General features: G+C 41.3%; 1 protein-coding gene across 1 annotated transcript in view; it reads left to right on the top strand.

Moving 5' to 3' along the window:
* Positions 1 to 20,220, top strand: part of LOC110200983 (cadherin-related family member 3-like) — a 90,908-nt gene that overhangs the window by 24,472 nt on the left and 46,216 nt on the right. The window contains 1 exon segment of the mRNA XM_078151677.1: positions 1,800 to 2,004. Coding sequence (XP_078007803.1) covers positions 1,800 to 2,004 — 205 coding nt within the window.

Below are 20,220 nucleotides of genomic sequence, written 5' to 3'. Positions count from 1 at the left end.
CAAAAATGGGAGAGGAAGTTTGGAGAGTCCAGAATGGAGAGGCAGGAGAGAAATTATGCTTGCCTGAGCAACGATTCAGTTTAGGAAATGAGAGAGGTATGAGTGCTCACTGTACGTTCTTCTCCGAAACTTTAGAGCTAAGATATGCCACTCACACTCCCAGAGTTAGCTCCTAATTGTCAGTCTTTGATGTTAGTAAGATGGACTTTTGATGAGGGAGAAGGAGGTATGTGTCTAGGGTTCTATTTGAAGTCCTTTGGCTGGCTTGACCAGGTTGGAGGAAGAGTTTGGAAAACGAACAGGTTCCTAACTATGCTGACTTTGAGTAATGTGGGTGCTGGTGGGGCAAAGGGGAATGTGGGGTATAGGAGAGTGGGGGGATGCTTAGGTTGTACCCCTTGTGCTCTTGGAGGTTAGAGAGGTTGCAGGAAGGCCAGCTGGAGGCTGGGGAGGTGTTCAAGGTGCTGTTGCTTGGAATTATACTCAGTTTGACTCTGAAGTTGGGGACCTCAGAATAAACCATTCAGAATTCTCCGATCTGCACCCTACTCTCCCTGCCAGCATCCAATACTCTTTAAATGATGATAAATGTCTTGCTCACTTGGCCTCTTCCTAGGATAAAGAAGATGAGATTCAAGTTCTTATGTTCTGAATGATCTCTTTCACAAAGGTCTCTGTCATACTGCTCAGGCCTCCACACCGCAGTGGGGAGGACAACCTAGCCTTGCAAAGGGTGATCTAAAGTCTTGTCTCTCTGAGACATATTGGGACCTCAAAAGCACTTGTATGACCTTATGCTAATTAACAGAGGACATGTAGAAAGCTGAAGAGGCAAATGAAAAAAAGACCATGAATATTTATCTGTAGTCTTAGAAAGACTCATCAGAAAATGCTGACCACATAGGAGGTACCATGTTTGCAGCTTGAGATGGAGGAAGAAGCGAATGACACACAGATGTCCTTATGTAGTTAGGTGTAAGGTCTGGGACCTTCCATTAGGTGGAGGTGAGCCTGCAGGTTTTATAATCTGAGGAACCCTTTTGTGTGCCACTGGGTCAAGGTCATGAGGTTGACTAGCAACATAGCCAAATATGCACTAATTAGCACCGAGGCGCGTGATGATCCAGGTATCTGATTTCATTAAACAGTTTTAAAATTTGCCATCTTTTGTTTTTTAAATCACCTTCATGTCTAAATATGACCAACCCCCCACCCTTGCCTTTTGCCCCAATCCTGAGAGTCATCTTTTGTAACAAAGCATAAACAAGAGAAAGGGAGGGAGAGAGAGGGAGAAAGATAGATAGACAGAGACACACACACACAGACAGAAAGAGAGAAATAGAGACAGAAAGAGACAGAAATGAGAGAGACACAGAGAGAGAGAGAGACAGAGAGAAAGACAGAAAGACAGAGACAGAGACACACACACAAAGAGAGACAGAGAGAGACAGAGACAGAAAGAGACAGAAACAAGAGAGAGAGAGAGACAGAGAAACAGACAGACAGAGAGAGGGGAGAGAGAGAAAGAGAAACAGACAGACAGAGAGAGGGGAGAGAGAGAGAGAGAGAGAGAGAAAAAGAGAGAGAGAGAGAGAGAGAGAGAGAGAGAGAGAGAGAGAGAGAGAGAGAGAGAGAGAGAGAGAGAGAGAGAGAGAGAGAGAGAGAGAGAGAGAATGCAGTTCAGCAACACTAGCCAATATGTCAGCTGGGATGTTCTGCTCCCATAGCCCTTTCCTTTTGCAATGAAGGGAGGGGAGTCAGGTGGCTCACATTTAAGAAAACATGACATTTCCCACAAGTGGCCAAGGATGTGAATTGCCGAGGCGCAGGGCAGCAACAGAGGACAAGTCTTTTGGGGATGACTGTTGTGGAGTCAGAGGGCAGCAGCCAAGCTGTGGGTTTGCCAGGCTCTATTAAGAAGATGCAGGGCAAAGAGGAGCAGCAGCAGGGGAGTTTCTGGACCACACCAGCTGCTGGTAGAAGAAACCATGTGTGCTCAAAAAGGTCAGCCAGCCATAGAATACCCTAAAACATACATCTTCCCTCATGTCAAGTAGCAAGTTTACTGAGGATTTTATTGAGGAGGAGGCCCTAAATCCTTCCCCACTAGTCTACCAATCTATAGGAGACTATTTTCCTTTGAATAGAGGGGCCAAGAATGAGTTTATTCCTTGATTTTTCCCTGTCATTTTGCTAATTTTTGCTATTAGCTACTTTATGATTTGGTTTGTGGTTCTTATCTAGTTGGAAGTAGTTCAGACTGAGGAGTAAGCTGATATTGCTTCCCTAGTGTGGGGAACCGGACATGGGAGAGGAGACCTAGGTGAAGGCTGAGGTATTCTCTTCTCCCCCTCCCATAGACTTTTCTCTATGACAGCATCATACATATTTTCAAGGTCAAGAAAACATTTTTGTTAGTGAACCCTTCCTTGGGCAGAAAATGTCACAATGAATGGTCCTACGTCCCCAGGCTTCAACTAAATGGTGGAGGTGGGAGACCTAAAGTATAGCATGAAGGGACAGCCTGTCTTGGGAAGAGAAGCATGGTGGGATGTGAGGGAGAGTTCAGAGGTGAAGCATGGCTAGAGTCATTCTTAAAATGGTGGACCCTGGGATGGTATCACCAAGCAGCCTAAGAGGACCTCAGGGGGGCAATTAGACAGCAAAAGAGGAGAAGGATTCTCAGAGAAATTACTTTATTCAACCCAAGAATATTCATTGAAATGGGATAGTTCTTAGAACTTTTAACTAAGGGAATCCAAAGATATCCTGAGCTAATCACTAACTCTCTTAATTTTTCTCAATCCCATGTTATAATTAGCCTCTGGGGGCAAATTCATTTGAAAGTGTGGAGAGTCACAGCCAGGTCTTTAGAGAGATAGGCAAATTAAGAATCCTGTTGTCTCAGGAGAGGGGAATGTCCCCTTTATTTTATTTTCTGATCTCTGCTGGCCTTCAACTCAGTTCCCTTGCCCTTTTCCAGGGCTTGCATTCTCTTACCTACCCCCTTACTCTCCATGGTGCATGGACCAGCAGAAGACTACAAAGCATGGTTTCTACATGCCTGTACAGAAGTCCAGCATGCATGTCAGCAAGTATGGCAAAGCTCTGGTTGTCCTACCCTAGTTACAGATCTGTCCCTCTTTCATAATCAATTGAGGTTTGCTGCTAATGAGAAAGAAGCTTTCCTGATTGTTTCTGGGGGGGGAGACCTTGAATGAAGCCTCATCTCTGTAAGACCTCATAGTTCAAGTTCTTAAATTAATCATTGGAGTACAGTGAGTATATAATTCACAAATGATTGATCCACCTGAAATGTAACATGTTGGCTTAGTTGTCTTCCAGCATTCCAAACCTTGAATTGTCCTGGCTGAAGATAAATATGGCTTCCTCTGTTGGGCAGGTTTCCAAGTGTCAACTTTAATAGCTCTTTGAAAAATGGCCTCAGGCTTTTTTGAATGTAGAAACTCTCATAACTGTTAGGGTTATGATTTAAAAGTTTTTTTTAATCACCCAGAATTAAAAAATTAAGACCAAGTATTTATATTTTGAATGAAATATAACTCATATTTATATAACACTTCAGATTTGGAGAACATTAAAAAAAATCAATTCACCCATTATTTCTGTAGGACAGATTCTTTTAGGTTCTAATCTCAGTTCCAGTTATTAACTCAGTGGCTGCGGGCTAGTCCCTTAGCATCTCTGAGGAGCAGTTTCCTCATTTGTAATATGAGGATAATAGCCCCAAGTCACATTACTTTATCTGATGGGGTTGTTGTAAAGGTCAAAGGAAATCATGGATGTGAAAGTATTTTTATATTCTATGATGGAAATGAGGCATTTCTAGAATAATTATTTAGATCTGAGTAATAATAATGGTTGATACTTATGCAACTTTACAGTATTCACAGCACTTTACACTGACATCACATTTGAACCTTACAATAGGGAGGCAGTGTGGTACGTTGGGAAAAATGTGTAACTTTCTGCTGACTTGGAGCCATGGGACTTGAGTTTGAATGGTAGAGAAATGAGAATTGGCATGTATGCCAAAAGCCTCTGATGATATCTTCTCATGTGGAAGAGGGTGAGGATCTGCCTCCAGGAGAGTTGTAATGATGGGTAATGGAATGTGATGGAGAGATGGTGGAGCATGTGCACACATTCTGAAACTGGTTCTGGTCTACCAACCATATGATGGACGATAGCCTATTGGACAGACTTCAGTTGACAATCCCAAATGGGAAGCCCCTTCTAAAGGCCTTGCTTGGCTTCTGATGAGAGACAGTGTTGTAAGAAGAGAGTCCTTAAACCTGCTACCTCTGAGGCTGATATAGGCCTTGTGAAAACAGGCCTCAGGCATTTTGCCTTGGCTTTTGCTCTTTTCCATTTCAGGCGAAGATGATGAATCTGGACACTCTGACCTTGTGAGTTTCAAAAGGTCAAGAGAGAACCTCCCAGAGTCTGGAAGCTGGAATAAAAGCTGAGTTTTGTTGTCAGACTAGCAGTGTTGTTCTGAGGAACACAATTGACCTCTGGGAATGATGTTGAGATCCACTGGTGGCTGAAACAGGGAATCCTCTGTCAACCATGTTGCCTCTGGGTATGAACTTGGTGGGACCAATGCTGTGTAAAAGCCATGCTAAGTCTAAGACCGTTTTTACCCATACACTGAGATGGTTCAGAAGAAAGAATCCTCCTGAGGTGTTAGAGGAAAATGGTTATCCTTTTGTTATTACTAAATCTTCAAAGTAAAATCCTTTTTTTAAAAAATAATTTTAAGTGGATAAATGAAACTGGGGTCCTGGTTAATGGTTTTTTTTTAGGGGGGCTTGAGTTACTAGTATTAGAGAAAAACTCTTCCTTAATCCACTCTGATTTTCCTTTGAAACTCTGAAAGGAAATATAGCATCCTGGCTCTGGGATTGCGGGCCAGAACATACTCATTACATTGGCTATGCCATTTACTATTATATGACCCGGAATCTCTCTGGGCCTCAGTTTCACCATCTGTCAAATGAGGGTGATGAACTTGATGACTTCAGAGGTCTTTTCCTAATCTAGATCTATGATTCTGTAAACCCTGTGAGGTAAGTGTAACTGGTATCATTCCTATTTTATAGAAGAGGAAACTGGGTCTCAGAGACATGAAACAATTTGTCCATGGTCACACAGCAGGTAAGTGTCAGAAATAGGATTTTCACTCTGACACCAAGTTTTAAGCTTAGACACACATACTGAAACGCCAATTAAAGCTTAGGTCTTATGTGGTAGCTTCTGATAGGTGAAAATCTAATTCACCCACTGAAGATTTGTCCATGAGTTTCTAACCCAAATAGCTAATTAAATCTGTTTAAAATAAGCCCTCATTGTACAGGTTAGCAGTTCAGAGGGGGATAAGTGCCTTAGGCCAAATAGTCCAGCAGGCTGGCTTTGGGTCTTCATTTCAAGGTTAAATCTCTCCCCAAAGTCCTTGGCATATCCAAGGATGCCAGTTGCCATTGATTGTATTCATGAACTTTTATTTGCTTTCTATGGGGAATGTAATAGCCTCAGGATTCAATGAACTAATGAACATTTTGACAACGTGTTGGACAGACTCTAAAAAAAGAAATCCAGTCGAGAATAATCCCCTAAAATTTCACAGACACCCACAAAAGATGAAAAGATAACACATCAAAGGAAAAGAGACATTGACTCTTGGAAGCTTCAGGCCCTCCCCACCCTCCAGGTGGGCTAATAAACAGGTGCTGCCCGCAGGAGATGAATGTAATCTTCTATAGGCATAAACACCATTTTCTCTGGGGCAAGGACAGTGACTGAAGAGTGACAATGATCGGTTTGGGAGGAGAATGTGGTATTTGGAGATTCTAAGAGGAATAATTAGTCATATACATCATCAAAAGCTTTCCCAATTACATGGTAGTGAATGAGATGGGAGTAGCGTCAATAATTATGGGTCTGAGCATTTTAATTATATACCCTTCTCTTCAGAGGTTTATAACTCATCTGTAAAACAAACATTAAAGGAAGAAAAAGATGAGTCTGTTAAATGGGAAAGCAGTGCATGTAAATATGGCTTTCAGAATATTTGTGAATCTTACTTGTTTTTATCGATGGTTTTAAAGCGTGTCCACCATGAAGAAAGGGCTCAGCTTATCTCTCAGACTGTACCCAAGTTTTTTTCACATCCACATTTTCCACATTTGTAGGTTTTAGTGTCACATATGGTCAAAATACTTGAAGTGGTTTTATAGGTCTCCATAAATTGTGCATTTCTGGAACATTTCATTTCTTTTTGTATTTTGCAGGCAAAATTGATAGGCAAAATGTTATTTTGACCATGGTGCTTTAATTAATCACTGTGGCACTCTACCCTGAAATTAACTGAGTAATTGCCAAACTTCTTTTTATACAGTGTAGACACCATCCATTTCTACTCAATAGTGACCAAATTGCATTGGCTTCAAAATAAGATGATTGATTTAGAGCCAGAGGGTATTTAAAGATGACTTAGAATAATTCCAGTGGTATAGTGGCTTTGGAATCAGAGGGACTGGGTTTGAATCCTACTTCTTCCATTTCACTCTCTGTGTGATTTCAGGCAAGTCACATTACAGAGATCCACACCTCTGGGTATTTTATCATCAGCAAAATGAGGGGAATTGACCAGGCTACCTATAAACCAGAGGTTCACAGCTTTTGTCATGTCATAGACCCCTTTGGAAGCCTGGTGAAGCCTCTAAATTCCTTCTCAGAATAATGCATGTGTGTGTGTGTGTGTGTGTGTGTGTGTGTGTGTGTGTGTGTGTGTTTGGATATATAAAATAGAACACGAAGATTTACAAAGGAAACCAATTATACCTAAATGCAGTGATCTATCTACAGCTATGTCTATATCATCTCTCTCTATACAAGCTCATGGACCCTAGGTTAAGAATGAATGCTCTAAACCCTCTTCTGTTTCTAAATCTATGATCCCATGCCCCACTCCCCCTATTATTTTACTGATGAGAAACTGAGGCTTATATGGCTGCTAAGTGATTTGCTCAAGCTCACACAGGTGATAGGTAGTCAAGTTAGGATTGAAACCCAGGTCCTCTATACTCTAAAGCCTTCAAACTCTTGGTATAGTACCATGCTTTTATGTTAGTTAAAAGTGAAGATCTGTCTATATTGGCCTGAAAAAAACATTTTGGGGGAAATACGCTTATTTCTTAGTGGGAGCACTAAAAGAGTCTGCCTACTCTGACAGAGATACCACTAGGAATTTTTGCACCTGGGCAAGAAGGATAAGAATCATCTCAGGTGAGGGGAAGAGGTGAGACTCTACTCATTGAGAGGTAGTTGGCACAGCTGGGTGGCACAGTGGATCGAGCACTGGTCCTGGAGTCAGGAGGACCTGAATTCAAATCTGACCTTAGACACGTAACACTCACTAGCTGTGTGATTCTGGGTGAGTCACTTAACCCCAATTGCCTCACCAAAAAAAAAGAAAAAGGTAGTCAGAGATCTTGAGACACTGGTGTAGGGCATACTAGAGAAGGGGAACGTTGTTAATTGGAGGAGGACAAACTGTTATCTAATATTTCTATTTTAACTAATTGTTGCTCTGTTGCTTCCATACTATTGAATAATTACAAGTTCTGTCTATGCCTTCCAAATGTAGAGCTCTGGGGCGAAGTCTCACTCTGGGTGTGACTGATCAATGAGCCTTTTTGGCAACAAACAAACAAACTAACATCAGAATAATTTCAATTTCTGGTGGCGTTTAAAGGCAGAAAAACTAGTGACATCAAAGGCAATTTCTTTGTAAATTTCTTTGGAAAGTATTTAGTTATCATGTGTCACTTCCAATAATGTTTCCCCTATAAAACATAATTGAAAGTGACTTCAAAACTAGTGTAGTTTGTTTTCTATCATGAGATAATAATAAATTCATCCATTCAAGGATGAAATGGAAGGACTACAAACAGATTAGGAACGGAAAGGACTTTAAAAAAATTAACCAAACTTTTGAGATGGAGTGGGAGCAAAAGTTAGAACAGGAGCTGGAGAGAAAGAGGGAAAGAAGAGAAATGAAGGGCACCATGGAGGAACTGTGAGATAGGAAAAGAGGATGGCAAGAAGGAGGGATGAGAAGTGGATGGCTAAGACTTCTACTGGTACTCTTTTTTTTTTTTAAGGCATTTGGGGTTAAGTGACTTGCCCGGGGTCACAAAGCTTTACAAAGCTATCTGTCTAGTAAGTGTCAAGTGTTAGGTCTGAGATCTGATTTGAACTCAGGTCCTTCTGACTTCAGGGCCGGTGCTCTATCCACTGTGCCACGTAGCTGCTCCCCCTGGTACTCTTACAATGACTTACAAAGTAGAATACCAGAAAGGTCTCCAGCATGTTGGAGCAATCCATCAATAAACATTTATTAAGCTCCTGCTATGTGTCAGGCACTGTGCTAAACTCAGGGATTACAAAAAGAGGCAAAAGACAGTCCCTGCCCTCAGGGTGCTTGCAGTCTAATGCAAACAAATACATCCAAGCACATTTTATGCGGGATACTGAGGAAATAATTAGCAAAGGAAAGACACTAGAATTAAGGAGGATTGGAACCCCATGTGGCGAGCTTGGAGGAGGACACGGACAAGAGTCACACAGGGTGGGCTGGCACGCAAAGGCTGCAGTCTCCACTGTGAGAGGGAACTCAGAAATTGACAAGATGACAGATCCATTGGAGTGCTTTGGGTACAGTATATACAGTCGGATGGGTAATTGAGACTTCCCAAAGGAAACTTTTTACGCTATTTTAGTGTTGTGTAGACAGTCAGGTTGGACGCGTTCCAGGGTCACGGGCCAAGGCTTTTGGAGTTTGGTTCCTAATATTAATGATAAGGCTTTGTACTAAGTAAGTATCCTTTCTCATTCTACATGGGCAAACAACACTAGCCGAAACAATGTTCTTGGTCAAATAATAAAGCATTTCAGAAGACAGTTGACTTATGTAGCTGTGGCTAGCACGTTATTCAAATGTCCTAAGAACCAGCAAAAGGAAGGGAGAAATTGACAAAAATCCACATTGGCTTAAAACATCCCCCGATAATTGGGGCAAAAGGGTATTTTTCCCCATTAACTATCTAGGTAATGTCTTCAATTCCCCCACTTTAGGTAGACTTCGCAAAAAAATGCTAAACAACATGAATATTGAGAAAAACCTTGAAATTGTGTCTAATCTTCCTTATCACTATAAAACTAGCCCTTTCATCCACAAGATGGCATGCAAGTTTGTAACATCCATGGCATAGTGAGTGACCATGATATTGCTAAATTGTCCTAAAAAATTCAACCAATATTGAATGGTTGTAAAAATGAGAATTTACAGCATAGACTTTTCCATATTCTCTATAATTATGTTACTATACTTTTAACTGTTGTCACATAAAACTGAAAAATTATTTTTGCTTCAGGGAACACAAAATTGCAATCTCAGTTTTTTCTTAGACAGTACTAACACATTGGTTTAGTACTTTATGGTTTTGAAGATGATTTATATGAATTGTCTCATTTTTATAAGCATTTACTAAGCACCTACTGTATGCAAGGCACTATGCCAAATGCTTTGCAAATATTATCTCATTTGATCCTCATGACAATCTGGGATGCAGGTGCTATTATTATACCCATTTTACAGCTGATAGTGGTCAAGTGACTATCTCAGGGTCGTTGTTGTTGTTGTCCTTCATTTTCGAAGATGACTAAAATGACATCACAATGCTAGAGTCTAGTTTTAGTGTGTCCAACTGTGGCTGAGCAGACCAATATGAGCTCAGAATATTCTACCACAGGTCGGGCACAAATAGTCCGTGTGAACCTTTGGGTACATTCTCTAAGTTTATGTATATTGTGTTTCTCTTGAGCTACCTCAATTCTGCTTTGCTCATAGAGCACAGCACTCCCTCTGATGTGGGAACACCATATTGGACAGTCCATGTCACACAATCAATCTCAAAGTTCTTCAGAGAGACCTTGAGAGTGTCCTTTTATCACTTCTTCTCACCACCATGTGAAGGCTTGCCCTGTGTGAGTTCTCCATAAAATAGTCTTTTTGGCAAGTGTACATTTTGCATTGGAGTTGCATTCTCTGAAGCAGAGTTTGAATGCTTGGGAGTTTAGTTTGAGAAAGGACCTCAGTGTGTGGTATCTTATCCTGCCAGGTGATCTTCAGAATCTTCCTAAGACAATTCAAATGGAAGCGATTCCGTTTCCTGGCATGGTGCTGGTATACTGTCCAGGTTTCATAGGCATACACCAATGAAGTCAGCACAACAGCTCTGTAGACCTTCAGTTTGGTAATCCATTACCTCTTCTCTCTCATACTTTCCTTCTGAGACTCCCAAACACTGAGCTAGCTCTGGCAATGCATGTGCCAACCTCATTATCAATGTGTGCATCCCTGGAAAGTACACTGCAAAGGTAAGTGAACTTATCCACAGCATTCCAAACTTCTCCATTTGCTGTAACCGATGGTTCCACAAATGGATAATGAGGTGGTGGCTGATGGAGCACCTGTGTTTTTTTGGTGGTAATTGTTAGGCCAAAACTAGCACAGGCAACAGCGAATCGATCCATACTTTGTTGCATCTCAGCTTCAGAAGCTGCACTGAGTGTACAATCATCTGCAAGCAGAAAATCATGCACCAACACTCCCTCCACTTTGGTGTTGGCTTGTAGTCTTTTCAAGTTGAAGAATTTACCATCAGTGTGGTAGCTGACCTAGATGCCATGTTCATCCTCACTGAAAGCATTTGACAACATGGCTGAAGGTGACTCAGCTCATAAATGTTTGAGGTCACATTTGAATTCAGATCTTCCTGACTTGAGTTCAGGGCTCTGTCTACTATGTCACCTAGTGGTCTCTCAACATGCTTGTGAGGTAGATAGTATAGGTATTGCTAATTCCATGTTATACATGAGGAAACAGGAGTTCAGAGGCAATAAATTACTTGCCAAAAATCACTCAGCTAGCAAGTGTAAAGAGAGAAATTCAAATTTAGATCTTTTGGACTCCAAGCCCTCTATATACTATACCATGCCTGTCCCACACATAAATGTTTAAATTAAGTATAGACTTTTACAGGATAATGCTATAAGAAATTATCATATCAATAAATAAATCAATCAACATTTATTAAGCAGCTGCTATGTGCCAGGCTCTGTGCTAAGCTCTAGGGATACAAAAAAAAAAGCGAAAGATACTTCCTGCCCTCAAGGAGCTTACACTCTAATAGTTAGAAGGACTCTGGAGGTCCCTGTGGCAAGGAGAATAGAAAGTTTTCTTGACTTTATAGGTTTGAGCACAAGTACTTTCTGTATTTCTAGTTTGTAATTTTTTTTTGTTCAATATCCTTTTCAGTGTATTTACAATGTATTTATTATTTAATGAGTATTTACAATGGAGTTGAAGGCTTTTTGGGGAGACAGCAAAATCATCCAAATAAGTTCTCAGTGTTTATGTTGGTAACGATGTGAGCTAGTGATTTTGTGAGAGATACCCCCTACCCCAAATTGCACCTGATTGTATCTGATTTCTGATAGTAGTGTTACAGAGATATTATGGGAAGCTATTAAATTGTAAGTACAAGGGAGATGACTGGTTTCTAAATGTGATAAATGGTTCTGTCCCCCATAATGTTTCACCAAAATATTTGTTTCAAACTGGTAATTTCTGCCATGACAAAAGGAATTTTGAATACAGTTTGTTCTGGGAAATTGCCATGTAGACAAAGTCTTAAAACTCTACACAGGAATGGACTGTACCTCTCATGTAAGAAACTAGTGATGGTTGTGAAATATACCTCAGCGTATGCATCCTAAACTCTGTCCTGTTCATGGCCCATATTTGGGCATATTTAATGCCATGCTGTCAGGTGGCAAAGGATACTCCTTCCACTCCTCCTCCTCCCTCCTTCCTTCCTTCCTCCCTCCCTCCTTCCTCCTCCCTCCCTTCCTTCCTCCTCTCCCTCCCTTCCTCCTCCCTTCCTCCCTCCTCCCTCTCCTCCCTTCCTTCCTTCCTCTCTCCTCCCTCCTCCTTCCTTCCTTCCTTCCTTCCTTCCTTCCTTCCTTCCTTCCTTCCTTCCTTCCTTCCTCCCTCCCTCCCTCCTCCATCCCCCTCCTTTCCCTTCCTCTCTCCTCCTTCCCCTTCCTCCCTTCCTTCCTCCCTCCCTCCATCCCTCTCTCCTTTCCTTCCTCCCTCCTCCCTCCCTCCCTTCCTCCTCCCTCCCTTCCTTCCTTCCTCCCTTCCTTCCTCCTTCCTCCCTCCCTCCCTCCCTTCCTCCCTTCCTCCCTCCCTCCCCTTCCTTCCTTCCTCCCTCCCTCCCTCCCTCCCTTCCTCCCTCCCTCTCCCTCCCTCCTTCTTCCTTCCTTCCTTCCTTCCTTCCTTCTTCCTTCCTTCCTTCCTTCCTTCCTTCCTTCCTTCCTTCCTCCTCGTCTTCCTCTGCTTCTTCTCTTTCTGTGTCTCTGTATCTCTGTCTCTGTGTTTGTGTCTGTCTCTCTGCCTCTGCCCTCCACTGCCCACCTCCCCATGCTGGAAATGCAGCTGCCGCCCATTGACCTGACCCCACTGCTGATCAGAAGTTCTAACCTGTTCTACTTCTGATTTGGGCTGCTTTGCCCCTCCTTGTGCATCCTGGTGGACCCCATTCCTGGGAATTCATCCTGCTGGTACCAGCCTTAGGGTGGACACTTAATCAGCTTTAGCTGTCTTGCACCTCAGGACTTCCAAATTCAAACTGTCCACCAGCATTAACTTTCCCCAGTAACAGGGATCATGAGGGTGTGTCACCATGCCTTGTTTCACTCAATTCAATAAGCATTTATTAAGCTCCTACTCTTTGTTAGAGCCCAAGGAAACAAAGACAAAACTGTTACTTGAGGCATGGTTGTCTGGAACAACTGACCAGGCTTTTTTCTGGGTGTCGCGGGCATCCACAGACAGGATTCATGCTGAAAGAATCTGAGCAATTTTAAGATGATAACATCGTCCCTTTTAACCCCTGGGGAAACAAAGAAAGGTAAAAGGCAGTCGCTGCCCTCGAAGAGCACATTCTAATGAGAGTTATGACATATACCTAGTGTGTGTACCTAGGAAACACATGCAGCGTAAATGTGAGACAGTCCCAGAGGGAAGGCACCAGAAGTGAGGCAAATGAGGCTGGGCCTCCTGCAGAAGGGAGGATTGGAGCCTTGGAGGAAGCCAGGGTAGCCAGGAGCTAAGGTGAGGAGGGAGCCTTCCAGCTGTGGAATGGCGAGGGAGAAGGCCCAGAGATGGAGATGGAGGGTCATGGGGGGAGCAGCTTGGCACTCCCTCTTCTTCCCTCCTTTTAACCCTGACTGGCTGGAAGGCCACCTCTCGCCATCCTTCTTCCCTCTTCTCTGGTAAGAGGCTGGAGTTCTCTCATCTTGTCATGGCCTGTGACTCGTTCTATGCTTCCCACCTGCTCCTTCAGCTTTTCTTTCTCCTTTCTCTTCTCTGTACTTTCCAGGCAGTAGGGAGACTCCTTGCCTTCTCATTAATGAAATGACCCGTTGAAGGCTGAGTGTAATCTCTGGATTCACTCACTTGTTTCTATATAATTATTACTCAGAGCATCTTCTTTGGTAACCAGGGGCACTTAAAAAACTTAAAAAAACCCCCCCTCTTATTTCCAGTTTGGAGCTGTTTCTGCGTAGCTGGATAATGTAGGTTTTGACCATGTAAGCAGCCTGGCCTAGCAGTTGACCATGAGACCTGAACAAGTTACTTATGCCCAGCATACTTCCTAAGAGTTAAGGATTGTTTATCTCTACCCATGGGCCGCTAGGTGGCACTGTAGCGAATCGAGCACTGGGCCTGGAGTCAGGATGATTCATCTTCATGAGTTCAAATCTGTCCACAGACACTAGCTGTGTGACCCTGAGCAAGTCACTTAACCTGGTTTGGCTCAATTTCCTCATCTGTAAAATAAACAGGAGAAGGAAATGGAAAGCCACTCCAGTATCTTTGCAAAAGAAAATCCCAAATGGGGGTCATGAAGAGTCTGAAAAGACTGAGCAACACTTCCTCACTCCCAGTCTAGTGCTCTATCCATCATACCACACTGCAGGAATTTTGTAATTCAATCTATATTGCTCTTAACAAATGCCTATTTTGTGTAAGGAATACTCTGCCTCCTTTTCCGCACTCTGTTAGTCATTCTAGAAGCAGAACACTCTTCGTGATGTTAAGGGATGATGGAGAAGCACATAGTGGGAACAAATATAATGTAATATACAACAAGCCAGGTATTATGAAAAACAGCCAGAATTAAGGATGTCATGAAAGAAACATAGGAGTGAAAAAGAAAATGTGCTGATTGAGTGACAACAGTGAGGGCTAACTGATGGATAACCTGAGTGCTCCATTGATATTCTTTGGCTGTCAAGAGGAAGTGAAGAAGCTTCCTCCTTTCCCCCAGGATTTCAGGTGGACCTCCAGGGGTGAACTTGGGGGATGACATGGTCAAGAGCTGCATGGGATGAGCAAGCCTGGTTAGGTCAGGATCTGCATGGTTGGAAGGAATATCCTCATTTTAGAGATCATGAATATATTGGAATATCTGAATGATCTATGCAAGAAAGACACTATGCAAGTGATTGGGTTTGCAAAGTTCCCTCCTAGGAAACTGTTCTCACTCCACCCCCTTGTCTTGAGCCATAAAGGCTGAAGTTGGATCTCTACAATTGCTCTCTGGAGAACACCAAGCTAGTGTGATGTTGCAGGGTGGTCTTAACTTTTATCACTTGTATTTAGCCTGAAGGCTAGGCTTTGGCACTTTTAAATCCCCCAAGTTCCTAGATAGCAAATAATTCTTGATGAGTAGCTCAAATAAGGGACTGCAATGGAACCTAATTTTGACCCCACACAAAATGGTGGCAGGGATCTCACTAGAGGATAAGCTCACCGATCACTTTTTACTTTTGCATATACCCCAAGGAGAGTATCCTAGTGGGCTTTCAGTGTTATCTCTTCAGTCCTTAGGCTTCTGATAAAAGGCTAATATTAACTATGTGTTGGGCTCATTAGCTTTTGTAGATATTTCAGCCTGAAGAATGAATGTAAGTCGACTGGCACAGGCATGAGTTCATTTCTGTCTACTTGTGTTGGCCTCTTACCCCATCGATAATTCATTGAGCTGGCTTTTTATTGCTTTCCCAGCTACTTTCTGGTTGCTAAGCAACAAGACTCTCTATGCTATAGATGTATAATTTCATTGCCATTGAGTACTACCACCATCAATTGGAAGAGGTTAAAAAAAAAGGAAGACCTTATTTTATGAACTGCTAAACAGTTCCCAAGTATTTAGCTGATAAAATAAAAACTCACATTTCTGTAGCCCTTTACAATTTCCAGTGTGCTTTCCCCACAATAACTCTGTGAGGGAGGTAGTGCAGGTAATTTTATCTCCTTTTCTCCCTGCGCCATCCCCCTCTCCCCCTTTTCAGGTGAGGAAAAAATAAAGCTCAAAGGTGACATGACTTGTTTACTGTCACATAGCTACAAGGTGGGATTTCAACCAAGGGCTTCTGACACCATGTTGTTTCCTAGACACTATGCTGCCTTCTACATTGCCCCAACCATGGAGAAACATCTAATTTTTTGTAGCAATTCCTTTAGTAGTTAGAAACATACATAGGGATGTCTGTGTCTGGGACCTTACAAAAGGTACTTCTCTCTTTCTCTGTCTCTCTCTGTCTCTGCCCCTCTCTCTGTCTCTATCTTTCTGTCTGTCTCTGTCTCTATCTTTGTCTCTATCTCTATCTCTGTCTCTGTCTCTCTCTTCCTCTCTGTCATACAGAGCTGCAATTACGAATACCACAAGCTATGCCTGGGACAAGTATCACAAGGGAGTTGGGATACCACTCACGTGCTTGATGTGACAGAGACCCCAAGGACACATATGGGAATCCATTAGTAGGAAAAGTAAATGGCAGTGAGTGAATTTATAGCAATGTTTGGTGATCTAGTAACTATCATTTTAACAAATTATTCTCATTAAGTGTTGACTGTTGTTTCTATCTACTAAAGAGCAGCATATGTGATCAGTGCTTTCTAAATTTGGAGCCCTGGGGCAAACCCAGGTCCCACCCTTATTATAGCTTTGTTTGTGACAGAGTTTCATGTTATTATTGTTTATTAAGGTCAGACTCTTTTGTACTGCAGAATGGCTAGACATCAATCTTTTTTTTTTCTAATTAAGCATTCTTTATTTCCCACCAGTAGAAATGGCCTACCTCTAAAAGGTACCTTTTAAGACTATCTATTTTTCCAATATCAAAGGGACAAAAGGGAAAATATTCAATTATTTATTATTACTAGGAAATTCTTTCCAGAAAGAAAGCATTTTAAGTTAGTCATATGAAATGAAATTATTTCAGTGTACCAAACTGGAACTCCATTTCCCTCTCAGTACAAACATAAGACTGGCATTGTACGAAAGTGGCCAAAATGAATCAATTTGAAGGGCTTTTGGGAAACCTGACTGAGGTAGTTCCTTGAGAAATTATTGGTGAAAAGAATAATTACAAAGTTAAACAACTTTAAAACCAGGGCAGATGACATCTGAATTTAGACTCAATAATGAAAAAAAAAACCTTACATGCTGGACAATAGAATCTGAGAGGCCAAATTTTAAACCATAGCTGCACAATCCTTTAGAAGAATCATCAAAATTCTGCCTCTCTTCCTGTAGGAAACACTTAATCTTGACAGTGTTAATATTATTTGTTAAGATTATTTGATCAAGATGATCTGGAAAAGAACCATAAAAATAAGTCAATGAAATTTTACAAGTTATTATAAATCAGCATGTCCAATTGAAATACAAGAGATTGATATTATCATGCCACACTTAAAGTCTTTCACATAATTGTTGTTAGAGTTTGCAGTTATACTCTGACCCAAAGAAACCAATGTTGCAATCCTGACTCAAGCACACGGAGTCTCAATAACTGTAGATATACAACATAATAGGACTATGCCCACGGTCCAAAGAGACTTCCATTATGTAATCTACACAAGTTATTTTTCGGTGATCCATACCTGTGGAGTGTGGGCTAGGCGGATAGGAATTAGGTGGTGCTATATTCAATAAATCTACTGTGCCATGGACTTTTGAGACTGATGTGATGATGATTAATCTAAGACCTTTTACATGGCAAATCAGAGATCATTGTGCAGGTACATTCACCTCTACATCTATATTTGTTTTATGTCATCAATATCATCTTTTACAACAATATTAAAAAAATAAACTGTTATAGTATAACATTGGTTATACTATAGTATATTATATATTATTACATATAATATAGTATATATTACATACTATATATTATGTATAATATACTATATACTATATTATATTACATATATAATATTACATATATAATATTATGACAAATATAGTATAATTATAATACAATATAACAATACAGTCTGGAAGACTTCTTTCATAATCATTTGACTAGTTTGGAAGTTTCTCCCATTAGACTTAGAAGTTTTCATTTAAAATGATAAAAAGGAGTATAGGAATAGGCAGTTTTAAGAACTTGTTTTCTTTGAGGTAAAATTCATCATCAGAAACCTATTTAGCATTTGCTCCTTTCCTGCAGGCTGGATGTCAGTTCTGTATAACTTCTATGGATATCTGGAAAAGAACTGCATGAATTAAAATTTCATTAATTTAAATGGAATTATGGATCCATAAATTGATTAATTGTGTAGCTAGGTGGTGCCCTGAGTCAGGAAGACCTAAGTTCAAATCTGGCCTCAGATACTAGCTGTGTGAAACTGGGAAGTCACTTAGTGCTGTTTGCCTCAGTTTCCTTATCTGTAAAATGAGCTGGAGAAGGAAATGAATGGCAAGCCACTCCATTATCTGATCTGCCAAGAAGACCCCAAATGGGTTCATGAAGAGTCGTTCTTATTGAACAACAATGTCCTGACTCCAGGACCATAGTTCTGTCTACAGCTCTGACAGCTGTACAAGGGGCAAATTTCTCCTTTTGGACTGAAGCCATAGTATTGAGCCTCAGTAGGAAGGAGTTTTCCAGAGAGAAAGATGAATGCTTGTGAAGGAATGAGATCGAGGTGTCCCCTTATCCATGTGCTCTTCTCGGCTAAGTGGTTTGCTTGGTCCTGGCTGGATTGAAGAGAATCTGAATCCACAGGCGAGATCATTAGCTTTCCTTGATTTCCTGTTCTGTCCTCCACACCTTGCCCTAATGCTGGTCTGCTCACTTAAATTCCTCCTCCATCATAGCTGAATGATGGAAAAGATTCTCTCATATATCATGCATAGATGTGTGCAGCAGAAAGAGATTTGGAACATAGGCACTGGGTTCAAATTTTGGCCCTGCCACTTAGAATCTGTGTGACCTTGGGCAAATAACTACACTTCTCTTTGCCTCCATTTCCCCATCTGTAAAAAAGGGGGTTGTACTCAATGATCTCTAATGTCTTTTTTTGACTCATTGTGTATAATCTTATGATAGGTGGATTGCCTATTTTTTTAATCTCCAAACTACAAAAAACATACAATTAATTGGGTGTGGACATCATTGAGGGGTAGAATGAAGTAGCAGAATTTGTGTCAGAGGACCTGGGTTCAAATTCCAGCTCTGGTACCTACTACCTGTATGACCTTGGGAAATTCAGGCCTCAGTTTCCTTGTTTATAAGACAATAGGGTTGGGCCAGATGACCTAAATTTATGATTGCAGTATTCATAATTTGCGTGTAGATCTGGCCTTTGCCTGGGTGTCAAGAATTTAGCATTCCACTTGCTATGTTTAACTTTATTTGTACTTTATTCAGACTAGAAAGCAGCTGATGTTTAGATAATACTTTGAGGCTAGTGAAGAACTTGCTCTTTCTAATAATCTTGACATGGTGTTTTGTTAACTGCATATCTATCTTTCCTTGGACTAGACTTGTGAATTCATTGGTACAGGGAGCTGTCCATGAAGGCCTCCCTTCACCAAAGCAGCACCTGCTTTGCAGCATAAGGAGCCCAGAGGGTTGCTTGGGGATCTTAAGAAGTTATGTTTTCCCAGGATCACAATCCAGTACTTGAACCCAGGTTTTTGTGACTTCGAGGCCAGCTTTCTTTCTACTCTGTCACGCTTCCATCCAATCATCTCCATGGTGAACAAACAAACAGTTTTTGAGTGTGTATTTAGTTTAGCTCTGTGTTAGGTTTTGGGGAAATGGACTCACATAGTCTTCGAGTTGGAAGACACACCAGATGCCATGTTGTCCAACCTTTATACTTGAACAAGAATTCCCTCTACAGTAGATATAATAAGTGGTTATCAAGTCACTGCCTGGAGACCTCTAGGGAAGGAAAGAGGTAAAAATATGCTATATAGCTTGGGGATTGTCCTATCTTTGAGGGACTGTAATCTACATCAGAGGATGTTTGGTAATACCTGTGGTGCTTGATTTCTTCCTTATTTAACTTCTTGTTGGATATATTGAACTGAATGTGCCTTGGATATCTTGAACTTAACATGTCCATAAGTGGATTCATAAACCCTCCCCTCTTCTTAACTTCCCTATTACTGTTTTTGTTTTTTTTGGCTAGGCAATGGGGTTAAGTGACTTGCCCAGGGTCACAGTGTCAAGTGTCTGAGGCAGGTTTTGAACTCAAGTCCTCCTGATTTCAGGGCTGGTGCTCTGTTCACTGCTCCACTTAGCTGCCCTCCTATTACTGTTAAGGGCACTGCCATCCTCCCAGTCAATCAAGCTTGCAACCTAGGTGTAATCCTTGACTCCTCCTCTCTCTCATCCTCCACTCATATCCACTGCATTGCAAACCCTGTTGATTTTGCTTAGATGACATCTGTTGCTTATGCCCTCTCTTCTCTGACTTTGCCACCACATTGGTACAGTCCCTTATGACCTCATGCCTGGACTATTATAATAGCGGACTGGTTGGCCTCCCTGTCTCAAGTCCATTCTCTACCCAGCTACCAAATCAATCTTTTGAAAGTACAGGTCTGATTATGTTACTCCCCTATTCAGTAAACTCCAGTGGCTTCCTATCTCCTCTAGCATCAAATATGTTTGGCTTTTAAAAATGTATTATATTTTTAATTTATTTTGTTATACATTTCCCAATTATATTTAAAATTTATTTTTTAAAATAAT

The sequence above is a fragment of the Phascolarctos cinereus genome, unplaced genomic scaffold (genome assembly GCF_003287225.1).
Source record: "Phascolarctos cinereus isolate Bilbo 61053 unplaced genomic scaffold, phaCin_HiC Scaffold_4;HRSCAF=312, whole genome shotgun sequence".
Taxonomy (NCBI): Eukaryota; Metazoa; Chordata; class Mammalia; order Diprotodontia; family Phascolarctidae; genus Phascolarctos; species Phascolarctos cinereus.
This window is presented reverse-complemented; position numbering and strand designations above follow the sequence as displayed.